This window comes from Prionailurus bengalensis, chromosome D2, assembly GCF_016509475.1.
Source record: "Prionailurus bengalensis isolate Pbe53 chromosome D2, Fcat_Pben_1.1_paternal_pri, whole genome shotgun sequence".
Taxonomy (NCBI): Eukaryota; Metazoa; Chordata; class Mammalia; order Carnivora; family Felidae; genus Prionailurus; species Prionailurus bengalensis.
In genome coordinates, this window is record NC_057351.1 from 70,254,168 (window position 1) to 70,268,313 (window position 14,146).

Consider the following 14,146-nt stretch of genomic DNA (forward strand, 5'->3'; position numbering starts at 1 on the left):
TTCCGGGTTTGTTTGTTTGTTTGTTTGTTGTTTTTGCAATCCAAATACATTTCCAGGAGACTAGGACAGTCGCACTCTTAATGGACTTACGAAGTGTATCGTTCCTCAAATCAAAGACCTATTTTATGAACACTTCCTCATTTATCAGGGTCAGTTTTTGCAGCCTGGGTTGATTAAGGAAGACGGGGTTCGGTACCCAGCCGTCTCTGTTGGGTCACCTGCTTTTGTAAATAAAGTTTTATCAGAACACAGCCATGCTCGTTCACGTACACGGTTGTCTATGGTTGTGTTCACGCCCACAAAGCTGAAGACACTCCCTATTTGGTCCCTTACAAGAAAAGGTGTGCCGACTCCTGCTTTAAGAGACAGGCGTGTATGCATCTGTGGTTTTCTCAGCAGTGTGTGGCATTCGGGCTGAAAATTAGGAGGTCAGCCAATTTGACACTGAACTGGAAGTGTGGGAAACAGAAGCGAGGTGATTCGGGAGAACGGCCGAAAGATTTTCTTGCCTTACTGAAGTTTGAGGACTGGCATGCAGCATAGAAGATAAGCCAATTCGTTGAGTAAGCCTGCAAAATGAGGTGGAAAATTAAGCCCACTGTGGGATCAACAGTTCCAGAAAGCTCCCTTGGATGCCAGACTTCGATGCATGAAAGAATCATCTTGAAGTCTAAATTGTGTGTATGATTTATTTTTCACATCCTTTTATGAGTGGGCCCAATGAGAGCTTAGGAGCATGAGTCCTCCAACCTAGATGTTTGCTGCGGCAAGTTTCTCAAAATCGTCCTTTGAGGAAGGTCTTTCGTCAGTCAGAATGAACTACTTAGGGCCGTGAAGTGTCCACTGAGCCTTGAACGTTGACTAAGATTTCCTAAGAATTAGGCCAATCAGAGCGAACCCACTTCTGGAACCAGCTCTGTGACATGTCAGGCTAACCAGAATATTCTCCCATGGGAAAGACATCAACGCTGGGCAGGTGTGTTTGGAAAACCAACTTAGGTGTCTTTCTGTTCTACCTACACATTCAGTAAGAAAGTGTTCTCAAAACAAAGTCCCAGGAGGCTCATTACAAAGGCTACCATCCTCTGTGGCTGCAGCCGTGGTGATCCCCTCCCCACCCAGGAAAATCCAGAAAGACCAGGTTACTCTGGAGGCAACTAGAAAAATTCTCACTTGCCTTCTGAGCAAGTTCCTCCCCAAACAGACATGAACAGAGGTGGGATTTGGGTTGTTCGAGGATGGGCAGCCTCCGTGTGAGCACGAGGCAATGCCAACTCCCTGGTGTGTCTAATCCAGTGGCTCTCCACCTTCCGGCAGCATCTGGAGACACTGTGGGTCGTCATACCTGGGCAGAGGGTGCTACTGGCATCTAGTGGGTGGAGGCCAGGGGTGCAGCCAGACACCCCACGTGACCCGGGACAACCCCCACAACAGAGAGCTTTCGGAATGCCAGCAGTTCTGAGATGGAGAAACCCTGATCAAATCTTTAAAAGACCTGTTTAATGAAACTCTCCCCAAAATGCGAGCAGACGGATCTTTTTAGCACGCTGTAACGCCTTAGGGTCCAGCTGGGGTGGCTGCAGGTGGACCGGCGTGAGATTTAAGTAGAAGTGAGACCCCTCAACAGGAGAGACCCGGGTCACATACTCCACACCACGTGAATATTCAAAAACTGTTTACACTGTGGCGGGAAGAGAGAGAGAGAGAGAGAGAGAGAGAGAGAGAGAAAACGGGCATCAAGCATCAAGTCCCGAAAGAGCTTTCTGGGTGCAATAAATGTTATCTTTTCATCATCTCTCCCTTGTTGCTTCATTAAAAAGGTAAGCTGGTGGGTAGCAATTGAGCTCTTTTTGATTGTCATTATTATTCATAATATCATTTGTCACCCACTTTGTTTTTGCCGGGGCTCTACGGGCCCCTACTGGTGTGTGTTTGGTATGGAGTTTCCCTCTAATTACCAGCCCTAGTCTGGGCTTCCGGGCCTTTCATGTAGCTTTGCCTTTTTCTTCGCCTTTTGAGTGGAAATTATTTTAATTTTATACAGCAATGCCACACGCCTAGTGCAGCCGGCCCTGTTGCACGCTGTCAGGAAATCTCACCTCGCTAATGAGTTCTCCTGCCTTCTTCGCCTGCTCCACATTTAATGACCCGGTGGCGACCCAGCCCGTGCCTTTCATCCACTTCACATCTGCCCTGTATTGGTTCTGATAAAGGAGAAAGAAGAAAAAGGCAGGCCATTGTTGGCGCGCAGACATTTAAAGGGCTGTTAACGGCTCCCAGATGTCGCCTTGGTGCTGGCTGAGTCAAATTAGATGCCACTTTTGTCTTATCCATTTCTGCACAGTCACAGGCAGGGCTCCAGAATGTCAATTAATTTCCCCTCTAATTGGAGCCTCCCGCTGCCGGTGGCGTTAGGCCCCACCCACGGGCGCCCGGGGGTGCAGCGGGAGGGGTCGGATCAACCTTGTCCCTCATTAGGGACGCGTGTCTACCTCGGGAAGAGGAGTGTCCTCATTGTCTGCTTTCCCCGTTTCCTTGTTGGAAATGACAAGCAGGGGAGAAGAAAATGAGAACTCACAACAGAACCCGGGTGGGGAGCTATTTGAGGGAATTTCACAAGACAGCCCAGGCCTCCCACGGTGCCGATTCCTTCCTATGCGCCTCGGTGCGGGGCAGGGGGCACATCTCATTTCTTTGCTCGCCGTGCGTGGAAGGAGTCGTTTTAATGGAAAGCCATTTAAAGGGACGCGTCTCTAAAACTCGCGCATCACCTGTATCCCCGGAAACCGCTCTGCCAGGAAGGGTGGTCTGTACCTCCCTCCCCACCGCCCGGCCCGCGTGCGGGCAGCTGACCTGCCTTCTCAGCGCACAAGAGTCACCTGAAGGAGGAGGGGAGCCAGGTGGGGCACCCAGGAGAAGGGGGAGGGAGCGCTCAGGTTAGCGTGTGCCATCTTCCCGCAAAGGGCACTGCCAGGGTTGGAAGGAGGGTGGGAGACCTCTCCCCGAACAGGCCGCGGTCTCCCCCCCCACCCCCCGCAGAAAAACGAAGGAGGGAAAACAGACGCAGAGCAAATGCCCTGGAGGAAAAAAGTCGCTGGGTGGTGGTATAGTATCTGAAGCGGGCAGAGCTCAAATAGAGGTTAAACCACTAGGAAAGCTGAGCTGTGTCCGCCCTGGGATCCAGAAGGGTATGTCAGGGGATACACTACCATCTCGGGGGTGGTTGGGGGGGGGGTGGTGCTGGGGAAAACCATCGCGGTAACGCTAGCACACGCACGCGTGCACACGGAGCTTACGTCGCTCTGTAACCCGTACGCCTTCTTGGCCCATTCCACCCTCATGTCTGTGGGCAAAGCGGTAAAGTGATGAGATGCTGTCTTGTAGCCTATGTCTGTGGCTAGATGCTGAGCCTTGCGGGCGTGCACGAGGTGGACCATGTCCAGGGAGACGTGGCACTGGGACCTGGTGTCCTCGAACCCCTTCTTGTACTCCAGGTCGCTCTGCAGCTTGGACATTTGCAGCGAGTGACTCATTTGTGAATCCCCCTGGGCATCCTTCGCCCCGATCAGCTTCCCTCTGGACCTCTCATAATCTTCCTTGTACTTCACCTAAACAGGAAGGAGAGAGAGGGGCATGTTAGCATCTCCTAAAGGCATTGTTAACTTTCAAACTGAGGGTACGAAAGTCCAAACAAAGCCAAACAACAGAATCTTACTAGAATTAGAATCTTCCTGTCATTGAACAGTGAAATAAAAGATTACTCATTATTTCCCTCTTCACCTCAGCTGCCAGGAAGCTCAGAGCTAAACTGAATGCTCAGCTATGCAACAGTCTATTCCCAAGTTCCTGGTGACATTCCATCTCTTGCCTGTATTCCTCAACCTCACTTTTTCTGGATTTATTTTTAAGTGGCCCGTTGTTTCCTTTCTGGGAATAGTGAAAACGTTATAAACAAAAAGTAGTCATGGAATGAAAATGACACAGAATAGCCCAAACACAGCTGCTGTTTGAGAAAGGGGCTCATATTCACTTGGAAAAAGACCGACAGTAATGAGGATCAGAAGGAAAAAACAGATACAGAACTGCCTTAAAAACTGTAACAGGATAATATTATCAGGAGACCTGGGCTCTCCTCTCACCTGAGCCAACAACAACAGTATTAATACCTGCCACCATTTATTGAACACTCACTGTGAGCCAGGCCTGGTACAAACCCAAGCCCCTCAAAGTGCATCTGTAGACCAGTGCTGGTTCATGAACTCTCACCAGGAACAAGATAAGGACCTTATGCCAGAATGACATCACCAAGTCACTGTTTAGCTCAGCTGATATCTACGTATATTTATATAGGGGAGTATATTTATGTGCATGCATTTCTTCTGGAAGCAAGACTGTCTTGATGACATTAGCAGACTTTGTCTTCCACTCTGGCCTCGGCTTCTGATCTCACATCAGACTCCCGACAGACGGCAGTGGACTATGAACTCTCAATACACGTCAGTTTGTTTCATTTCCTTGGAAACCTTTTGCAACTGCCGATTTACCAACGAGTTAACTGAGATCTTGGAAGGTCAAACCACCTTCCCAGAATCGCGATGCATACTAGGGGATGGAGCTAGGATCGTACCTAAGGTCCATCTGACACCAGGGCCTACGCTCTCGGTCACTGGCAGCCCACGACATCCTTAGTCCTGGAATGTCTCTGAGCCTCAGTTGATCGGTCACGTAAGCCATTTAGCTTACTACTCGTGCTGCTGCCGCTAACAATGCCTCCACCTCCTGAAAGCCAACGTGTGGCAAGCAGTGTGCTCTCGGCTCGTACAGGGTTATCTCATTGTGAAGCAGTCGTATTTATCCCCACTTCGCCGATGGGACCCTGAGGCTCAGACCCTTTCTGACTCTCCTAGATGGAAAATGACAGGATTCGTGGCGCCCTGTACAAGCTGAGCACCTACTCACCTCGCTGGCCAGGTCCCTGTTGGCTTTGGCTGCCAGGAAGGCCAAGTAGTCAAGACGTAGCTCAAACCCTTTCGCCTTCTGGTTTTCCCAGCTGCTCTTATACAGTTTCTGAGGAGATGGGGGAGAAAAGAGATCATCCTCCTGCGGGAAGCCTTCCCTAGACTCTGTAACGCTCTCTCCAGGAGGCAAACATGACTGCGTCCTTCCACAGAAACCTGGTAACCTGAACACCACCAGACCTCCTTGTTCCTGCCTCAAGGCCTCCTAACACACAGGGCTTCGGTCAAAAGAAGCTGAATTTGAACTCCAGAGGCCTTGAAAACTACTAGGAGTCTTCACGGGGGTCTCAAAGACATGCCCGAGGTGGAGTAACATTGCAAAACGCCCGGCAACATTTCTGGAAGGTTCCCCACCCCTGCGCACACAGCCCGCTCAGCCCAGCAGGTGCCACAGCTGCGTATCTTTGTCTCCCTGCCTCCAGCCTCTAGTCCACCTGGGGCTTGTCCTTGCTCCTCCCATGTCCCTTCCTGCCCCCACCTGCGGGTTTCAAGGTCTCTCTTCTGAAGGCTCCCTCTCTGTGTGTGTGAATCAATTTAGCCCCTGTTGTTCCTTCTAATTTTCCCCTCTACCTAGGACTCAGATCAGGACTCCAAAGACCTGGGAGCTGAGGGGGAGAGCTGAGGAAGGCCCCTGCTGAAAGACAGGGAGGAGAAGGTTGGGCCACGCATGCTTTGTGTCTGAGAGCCATCTGGGTAATGGCTACCTTCAGCACACTCCTCCTCCTCCCAGGGCTTTCCGTATATTAGCTCACTGAAGCCTCGTGACAACCCGATGAGACGGGAACTAGTATTACCCTTCCTTTGCCAATGGGACAACTGAGTGCAAAGAATTAGCCCAGGGTCTCACACCTAGTAAGTGATAGACCCAAGGATCGAACAAACCCAAGCAGTTTGGAGCTAACGCCTTCAAGTGCTGCTTCCTTCCTTCTAGCAATGCTCTACTGCTGTTCGAGCCGCCACCCTGGAAGAACCACTGCCTCCTACCCTGTTATATAGTCAGTGGGTCAAATCTCCCGCCAGCTCGTTCCTAGGGAAAGTGGTCCTTCCCTCCCCCTACAACTGGCCAGGAACGAGGTCTGCTGGATGAGCTGTTTACAACGACCAGATGTGCGGAACCCCAGGTGACAGAGCACAGTGGCCAGGCGCCTACGCAGGAAAGCAGAGTTTACAGCCGCCCCCGCCCCCTCTGGCCATACCTCACTGAGATTGGCAGCGTTGGCTCGGGCCTGTAAGAAGAGAGGCTCATCTTTGCTGATGCTGTACTGATGGACGGACTGCTCGTTTCCTGCCTTGTAGGCCACCTGTCAGGAGAGAGCACTGGGTCAGGAGCAGGTGGCAGGGTGGGGTGGGTGGCACGGCATCTCGGGTGTGCCTTCAGATCTGCTTGGCGTTTCTGCGACCTGCACGGGGTGGGTCCATTACAAAACCCGCCAGGCCAGACGCTGGCTAGCAGACAACAGCAAATGGGGCTTAAGGCCGGAGAGGTAAGGGCAGAAGGCGAGGCAGTGAGGAGCTGCGAGAAGAATGTGGTCAGGGGACCAACCCGACCACACTGCCAAGGTCCCTGTCTTCACACGTCGCCCTTGAGAAGCCACTGAGCTTCCCAAGCTGTTCCCATCTATGCTGTCCACAGCCACAGAAAATAACCCGCTGCAGGGCTCAGGTGGGCCCAGGCTCCCCGAATGAGAAAAATAAGAAGCATTCTCTGCCCCCCGGCACGTCCCCGCCCCCCCCCCCCCCCCCATCGCCAGTCCCAATGCATTCACAGGCAGTGACACCTGGGAAGCGAGCAGTGACCAAAAAGACAGCACAAGTGAACACCTGCTCCATGAAAAACGTACCCCTCTGTTCTTTCTCTCTCCCCTTCCCTCCCACCCCCCAACTTGAGTTTCCAAAAGGCGGCTTTCTGATGCCCCTGAGCTCGTTGGTAGCATCCTTTCCGGCACGCGTCCCTGGACCTTTATGAAGGACAACTAGGACGGTCCTGGCCACCCTGCGGCAGCTCCAACACGTGCTTGGTGTACGCGCACAGGAAGTGCCCAGCACTGATGTGCAAACAACATACATGGTGTTTCACTCCGATGCCGCCCGTCTTGGGGCGCATGTCCCCCCCCCCCCCCAAAGAGAATTCTCTCCCGGCTGCAGAAAGACAGAGCCTGTGATGAGAGGTAGGAGGAGGGGGAAGAAAGAAGAAGAAAGCGAGACGGGGCAATACCGAAAGCTGAAGTGAGAAGCATCAGTCGGCATCTGTCCTCACAACCAGCAGAGAAGGGAAGTGGGGTAAGGCAGAGAGAGCTGGGGTCCGGTGCCCAGAGACAGCCTGCAGGCTCTGGGAGAGCCAGTCCCCGCCTGTCTAAAGGAGAGGCTCTCTGGTGCCCGGATCGTGTCCGGGCGGCACCTGCTGTGGTCTCAGAGACGCCTGGCCCGTGACACGGCAGCATGGCGGAGAAAGGGCAGCTCGGGACTCACTCCGCTCTGCAGCTCCTGGCTCTTCCTGGCGTGTGCCATCTGGGAGCTGTCGGTCACACTGGTGAACTTGAGCTCGTCCGCCCTCTGCCTGTAGTTTTTCTGTTTCCGAAGAAAAGGGACAGCGTAGCATTAGGGGTTGGCTGTCCCCCCCACCACACTCGTGCTTACATCCGCACGCGCACTTTCAGTGACCCGTGCATCTTCTTGGGGGGGAGGGGGACCGTCACGGCTGGTCCGGCAGCTTAATCGGGACCACACAGGCCTGAGGCAGCCCGCTCTGGTGAGCCTCTTTTAGTTCCCACCCTTGAGTGAGAACTTGAGCCTCTCCCTCAGGAAACCCTATGTTTCACCTTATGCCCTGGGATGCACCCATTTTATAAATCGAGATCTGACACAGGAAAAGTGACATGGAGGGAACTTGGCTTTACAACCAGGAAGACGGAGGCCAAGTCTCGCCTCTGCCCCTTTCCAGCTTCATGACCTTGGGCACCTCTCTTGGTCACCCGAGCTGCTCTTGCTACAGCGGCACAAAAAATAGAAGCTGTCTCACTCTGGGGTGGGGCAGAGGCTTCAATGCCATGCTTTCCGCGAGCGGAGTCCGCGGACACAGCAACGGTTCACATCAGCCGTCACCGTTGGGCATGGTGCCATCACGGCTATCCAAGGATCCCCTATGCCATAGGGAACGGGGACGCCGGGAGCCACAGGTGGGAGGCTGGCGGTCGGGTGGGATCCAGCCTCCCAGTTCCTTCATGTCCCAGATCGCCGAGGTCTCGTCCTCACTGTGTCCCCGCCTCACACCCACAAAGTAACTGGCAAGATTTCAAATGTGCTAATTCTGTCTCCCCACAGGGACTTCTTGTCCCTCCCGGAGGTTAGTGCCTCTGGCTTTTCCACCGGAGGTGCCAAAGTGGACGGGAAGGGCGGCCGCTGGGGGTGGCTTCACTGAAGCAAAAGCCTCGTGTGGCGGGGAGGGCGGAGGTGAGCACCACACCAGTTCTGTCAGCAAGAGGGTCACGGGCACCACCTGAACCCAGAGTCGGGTCTGGAATATCGGAGACTCCAAATTTCCTGCCTTTAGGGAAAAAAATTCTCCAAAGAGACTTGCAATTTTCCTCTCTAGTTCCAGTGTGTTGAATGGGAAAACTCCTTCACCACATAATTGAAGGAAGTCGCATCTCCCTCCCACGGTCGGAAATTCCTGATTATTCCAGGCTCCGCATGGGTCAGATCATAAGAAGTTACTGAGGAGCCAAGAATCCACCCTGGACAGGGCACAACAGAAACATAAAATAGGCGAATAGAATAGTGTTTTCCCGGCCCTCGAGGAGCTTAATAATTCGTAGGCCGAGGAAGTGAGACAGAGATGGAAATTCCTAGGGCTGGAGGTCAGCTGGTTGGGTCTCCTCATTACCCTTTATCCAAGGCAAACGGGGCTTGGGTTTTCTCCACTTGGGAGTTCAGCACGCCTGAACTGAGTCATAGGAATGCTGACCTATCTCTATATCCTAACCTTATTTCTTTATTTCTATATCCTAACCTTAAGCGTGTCTGTGTCTGAGAGAAGGATGAGCAGTGGAAAAATAAGAGTCATTTACAAAACGTGCTTCGGGGATGCACTACCACCTAATGGTCAGAAGCTGGGGCATCGGGCCGAACACACTGGGACAGAGCCCAGCTCTGCTCCTCCCTCGAAACTCTCAGTCCCTCTTCCCTCACTAAAATGATCTTCACCGGGGAGTAATAGTGTCTCCTCACACAGGGCCGCCGTGGGCAACGAATGAGCAGTATGCGAGCAACGTCCTCAAAGTGGTCAATCAATGACAGCAACGGCTGCGGGACTGGGCAGCTGTTATCACTATTATTACCATTTGCAAAAGATACGCCAACTCAGCCTTCCTGGTCCTGACACAAGAATTCCCTTTGAGGATCCCAAACAGAGCTCCTGAAATAGTCACACTTCCCAATGAGATGCCCTTCAAAAGTCTTCCTCTGCCGGCTGCCAAAGCCCACTCTGCCTGGTGGAGAGAGAGCCGCAGGGACTCTCAAACACTCCCTGTTCTACACGACAGAAAGGGTCGGAAGGCTCGAGTGACGTGACCGGAGTCTGCAGTGAGTCGAAGGCACAGCACCGGGAAGAGTGCTGACCTCCAAACAGCAGACCCTCTGATTCAGGAGGCAGCACGCACGCCTCACGTGACAAACACATTTTCCCACGTGCTAATCGACTGCGTATTACAACCCTTCTGGATTATTCTTTGGCTGCCCCTGCTCCTCTATGTAAACTGCTAAGGCTTCTCACGAATGCCTCCCCGGATGGGGGAGGGCCTGCAGAACATTCGTCAGGGTGCCCTGCAGGCGCGAAATGAAGAGGTCCTCCTCTGAGTCCCCCTCGAAACAAGCCGGGGGTCTGGGGAGGGGGCATCAGGGGAAAAGACGGCGTTCGGCGAGTCGCGGGCTGAGAACCACTAGGAGCTGGGGGGGGGGGGGGGAGGGGGGCGCCGAGCTCAGGTTACCTCGCTGATCAGCTGTCCCGCTTTCTTGGCCTGCTCCAAATTGAGGCTCCCCTCTGTCAGCCACCCGACTCCTTTCATCCACGCCAGGTCGGCCTTGTACCGCAGCTGCAAGAGAAAACCCAAGCTGTAATCAGACGTGTGGGTGCAAAGAAGATGGGAGAGTTCGGAAAACCCTTGTTCTTGCATTTGTAGAACTGCCCTCGGCTCTTTCATAGTCGGGCTGGACTCTCCTTGCGGGTGAGGCCACTGGCTCCCTTTGTAACCAGCAGATCATCTCCCACCTTAGCGCTCAAACACCACAACCGCACCATAAAGAGGGCTTTTCACACAGTTTTGACCGAACATCGTATCTCCCAACCTGCTAAATTTCCAAGATTTACTTGCCATTTTCAACGCTCGCCTCCTCCTTGCTCAGCGCCGTGATCAACACATCTGGCCTTCTGCACCAGCTCTGAGCCCCAGTCCTCCGCCCTCTTGCCTCTGCTGTCTCGACTGTATCTAGGGCTCAACCTCCCCACCCACCTTCCCTGCGGCCGACGCATCTCAGAAGTTCTTCCTGGTCCTCAGGGTCACGGAACAGACTCACGCGCAGGTTCCAAATCGCTCTCAAGACGTGCCTGTGCCCAACCGCGAGAGGTGCAGGGAGAGAACTGGGATTGAGTGAGGGCTCACCTCGCTCTGGAGCCCGTAGGCTTTCTTGGCCCACTGAGTCTTCATGTCCTCAGGCAGCACAGTGTATTCATGCAGTTTTTTCCTGTAGTCCAGGTCACTGGCCAGAGCTTGGGCCTTCTTAGCATGCTTGATGTGTACCATGTCCATGGGTAGGTGGAAGCGGGTCTTACTCTCTTCAAAGCCTTTCTTGTATTCGACCTTGAATGTACCGACAAGGCCCATTACTTGAGGTCGGCCTTTGCAGAAGCGGTTCAAAACACAGAAAAGCAGCCCAGGCTTTCATGAGGAAACGACAATGTCACTCATCTGTCAGAAAGGGGGGGCCCAATTTCTGGCTCGGGAAGGCGGTGCTGCTGAGGAGCTGAGGCCCCATGCTGCTCTGGCTCTGGCAGGAATGCCTCTCACCAATATGAAATCTTTCTCCCTGGCTTCTCCAGGAGGAGAATGCTCGATCTACGGTTTCTGCGGAACCTTTACGAAGCAGAATAACAGAGCTTGGGCTGCAGAGCCAGACAAGTCTTAGGTCAGACCTGGTCCACCCTTTGCCAAGTGGATGACCTCTGGGGCTCATGTTCCTCAGGGGACTATTGCGATAAGCAAGATAGCAGCTGAAACCTGCTAAGTGCAGGGACTGGCAGAGAGCAGCCACTTGGCAAACGTTCCCAATGAGGATGGCAATGACAGTGGTGATGTCGGTGATGACAGCGGTGACAGGGGTGATGGTGGTGTGGTGGTGAGGAAAGGTGGCATGCCACAGTGGAGTCAGTATGGTTCCAGAAGTTAGACTTCTAGGATCCAATCTCTACCTTTACCACTGACTACTACACAAGTTTGGGCAAGACACCATCCTTTTGGCCCCAACTCCTCCCGCTGAAAATAAGAAGTATAATTCTGTTCTCTGTCTAACCTGCAGCCAAATTCTCAGTGTCTCTGTATATTTCACGATAACGCACTTCACAGGACGTGTTCTGTAGGCACATCCAAGATGGCGACCCAGATGCCAACTCTCTCATTCTGTTTAAACCATGGCTCCTTAATGACTCACCAGGGAATTATATCTGGCTGTGCCATGCAGCCTGCACCAACTTGGAGCAGCCGCTGTGAAGCAGAAACTCAGTGCTCGTGTGTCCTTTTGGCCTCCTCGGCTTTGGCAGGGAAGGCCTGATCTGAAACCGAGTAGGTCCCTCGTAGCAGAACCCTCCCTCCCCAAAGGATTTCGGCAGGTGACGTTTACCAAGGTTCATCTCCAGCCACCACAGTCATTTACCAGCAGGGTCATTTCGATTGGTTGGAGTTTAGGCAACTCAGTTATCTGCTAAACATTCTGAGTATCAAGTGTGTCGTAGCCACAGGATTCATCCAGGACATTGTCACAACAGGGCGCTTGGTGTCTAACTCTCCCCGTAAGAATTAAGCTCCGCTGGGGAGGAACCTGTTATGTGTTGTCCATTCTGATAGCCCAGGTGTCTTACATGGGATCTTGCCCATAGTAGCTGCTTGGTAAACATCTGTGGGATGAATAACTGTGGCCGGACACCTTTGTACCTTGAGCAGTAGAAAGAGATGACTGTTGGGGGCCCCACCTCTCATCTATTTTATTTTAATTTTTTTAATGGAGAGAGAGAGACACAGAGCATGAGCAGGGGAAGGGGAAGGGGCAGAGAGAGAGGGAGACACAGAATCTGAACCAGGCTCCAGGCTCTGAGCTCTCAACACAGAGCCCAACGTGGGGTTGGAACCCATGAGCCATGAGATCATGACCTGAGCCGAAGTCGGACACTTAACTGACTGTGCCACCCAGGCGCCCCTATTTTAAAAGAACAGTATGCTTTGGCTAGATAAAGAAAGCAAACAAACTTCTCACACCAACAGGGAAAGAAATTGTAGATGGAAGTCAGTAAAAAGGTAGCAGTGAAGTAGGTCCTGGAAGGACTCTTAAAGTAGCACAAGCCCGAGAAAGTGTGGAGGACGGAAAAGCGTTTACCTCACTGCTCATCTTGGCAACCTGCAGAGAGTGCAGAAGCCTGGAGTCCGTAGTGCCCATGACTTTGCCTTTTGATTTTTCGTACTCTTCCTTATATTTAATCTTGAGAGAAAGAAAAAGGTTTACTGTGAGGGGAAAGGAAACTCTGCCATCGAAGGGGCTCTGGTATTCACAGGGCAAGGGGAAGAGTTCTGAAAACAACCTCCCCATCTTTCGCGAAGCCAGAAGAAGATTAAAGAGGCGTGATGTTTACAACGTTAGCGGTCATTATTTTTTTTCCGCAGGGCCACTGACATTTTATCGGAACCATTTCTAATGCATTTCTGAGTTAATGAGAGAAAAACCTACATTGCTCGCAAGCTCTCCGGAGGCTTTGGCGGCCAGCAGAGACATAGCATCCAGTTTCAGCTCAAATCCTTTCCCCTTGGCCTTGTCCCAGCCTTCTCTGTACTTAACCTGACGAACAGAAACACAGGTGAATAGGAGTCCCGATCCATCTTCCTGCCAAAGGTTACAAAGACGTTTAAAACAACGACGATGACCACAAAGCTGGTTTCTCCATCTGTTTGCAGACCAGAATCTTGCCTATGATGGTCAAAACGGTAACAGCAATTATTAGCACGGTTTGTTGATTCCTGAGCTGTGGGGCCGTGCAGGGCAGCGGGGATGGGACGGGACAAAGAGAAGAGCCATGTGTCTATCCTTGCTCTGTTGTTTCCTGATCGTGAGACCTTGGGAAAGGCACATTAGCTCTTTCAGCCTTACTCTGCCATTTGAAAAAAAAAAAAATCTCCTATTATCTGTCTCAGGGTTGTTGTGGGGATAAACTGGACATAGAACATGAAAACAGATCCCAAGCTGGTAAAGATGGAAGGTATTGATATTACCATGGTAACAACACCTTCAGTTTATCGGTCCTTCCTAAGTGCCTTCTACTCATCAACTGTACATACGTTGCATTAGGCCTATGAGGCTCAGAGACATCTATGACCTCACACAGGTCACACAGCTTAAAAATCGCAGTGCCAGCATCTGACCTGGGGGATTCTCATACCAAAGCCCATGCCACTGTGTCCCTGCAATAAATGCGTCCTTGGGGGGTGATGATAATTGAATAATTCCATTTTTGGTTGCCTGTCTCAGTGTGCTGCACAGAGCAGGCATTCAATAAATGTTAGTTCCTTTTTTTCTTCTCCTGCCCCCATCTAGAACGAGAAGCCTAATCACAGCCCCCTTGTGACTCCAGGAAAAATCTAGCGACTGAGATTGATCTCAAAACTCGAATTTTCGCCACACAGCAAAGCACCGGTCGGAAGTCACCAGGACGAGGATGACCATGATGGTGATGGCGTGTGTGTGTGTGTCTGAGAACATGCTGTGCACATGCTCAGATCATGAGAATTACATTTCTACGATCAGTTTATCCCCCGTGAACTGCCACAGTCCATGAGACAGCAAAATTCAAAACAATAATGTGATGGGCGTCT

The 14,146-nt window shown here is 52.1% G+C and overlaps 1 protein-coding gene across 11 annotated transcripts in view; it reads right to left on the bottom strand.

Moving 5' to 3' along the window:
• The window catches only part of LOC122493260 (nebulin related anchoring protein), a 70,499-nt gene that overhangs the window by 27,761 nt on the left and 28,592 nt on the right, over positions 1 to 14,146 (bottom strand). For 8 of the 11 annotated variants that reach the window (XM_043597583.1, XM_043597582.1, XM_043597581.1 and 5 more), the window contains 9 exons: positions 13,008 to 13,115; positions 12,660 to 12,761; positions 10,676 to 10,873; positions 10,004 to 10,108; positions 7,488 to 7,586; positions 6,215 to 6,319; positions 4,960 to 5,067; positions 3,297 to 3,608; positions 2,100 to 2,204 (listed from right to left, as the gene is read on the bottom strand). In XM_043597583.1, the coding sequence (XP_043453518.1) occupies positions 2,100 to 2,204; positions 3,297 to 3,608; positions 4,960 to 5,067; positions 6,215 to 6,319; positions 7,488 to 7,586; positions 10,004 to 10,108; positions 10,676 to 10,873; positions 12,660 to 12,761; positions 13,008 to 13,115 (1,242 nt within the window). The remainder of the gene's footprint in view (positions 1 to 2,099; positions 2,205 to 3,296; positions 3,609 to 4,959; positions 5,068 to 6,214; positions 6,320 to 7,487; positions 7,587 to 10,003; positions 10,109 to 10,675; positions 10,874 to 12,659; positions 12,762 to 13,007; positions 13,116 to 14,146) is intronic. The other 3 variants (XM_043597589.1, XM_043597587.1, XM_043597590.1) reach the window with 2 other exon arrangements.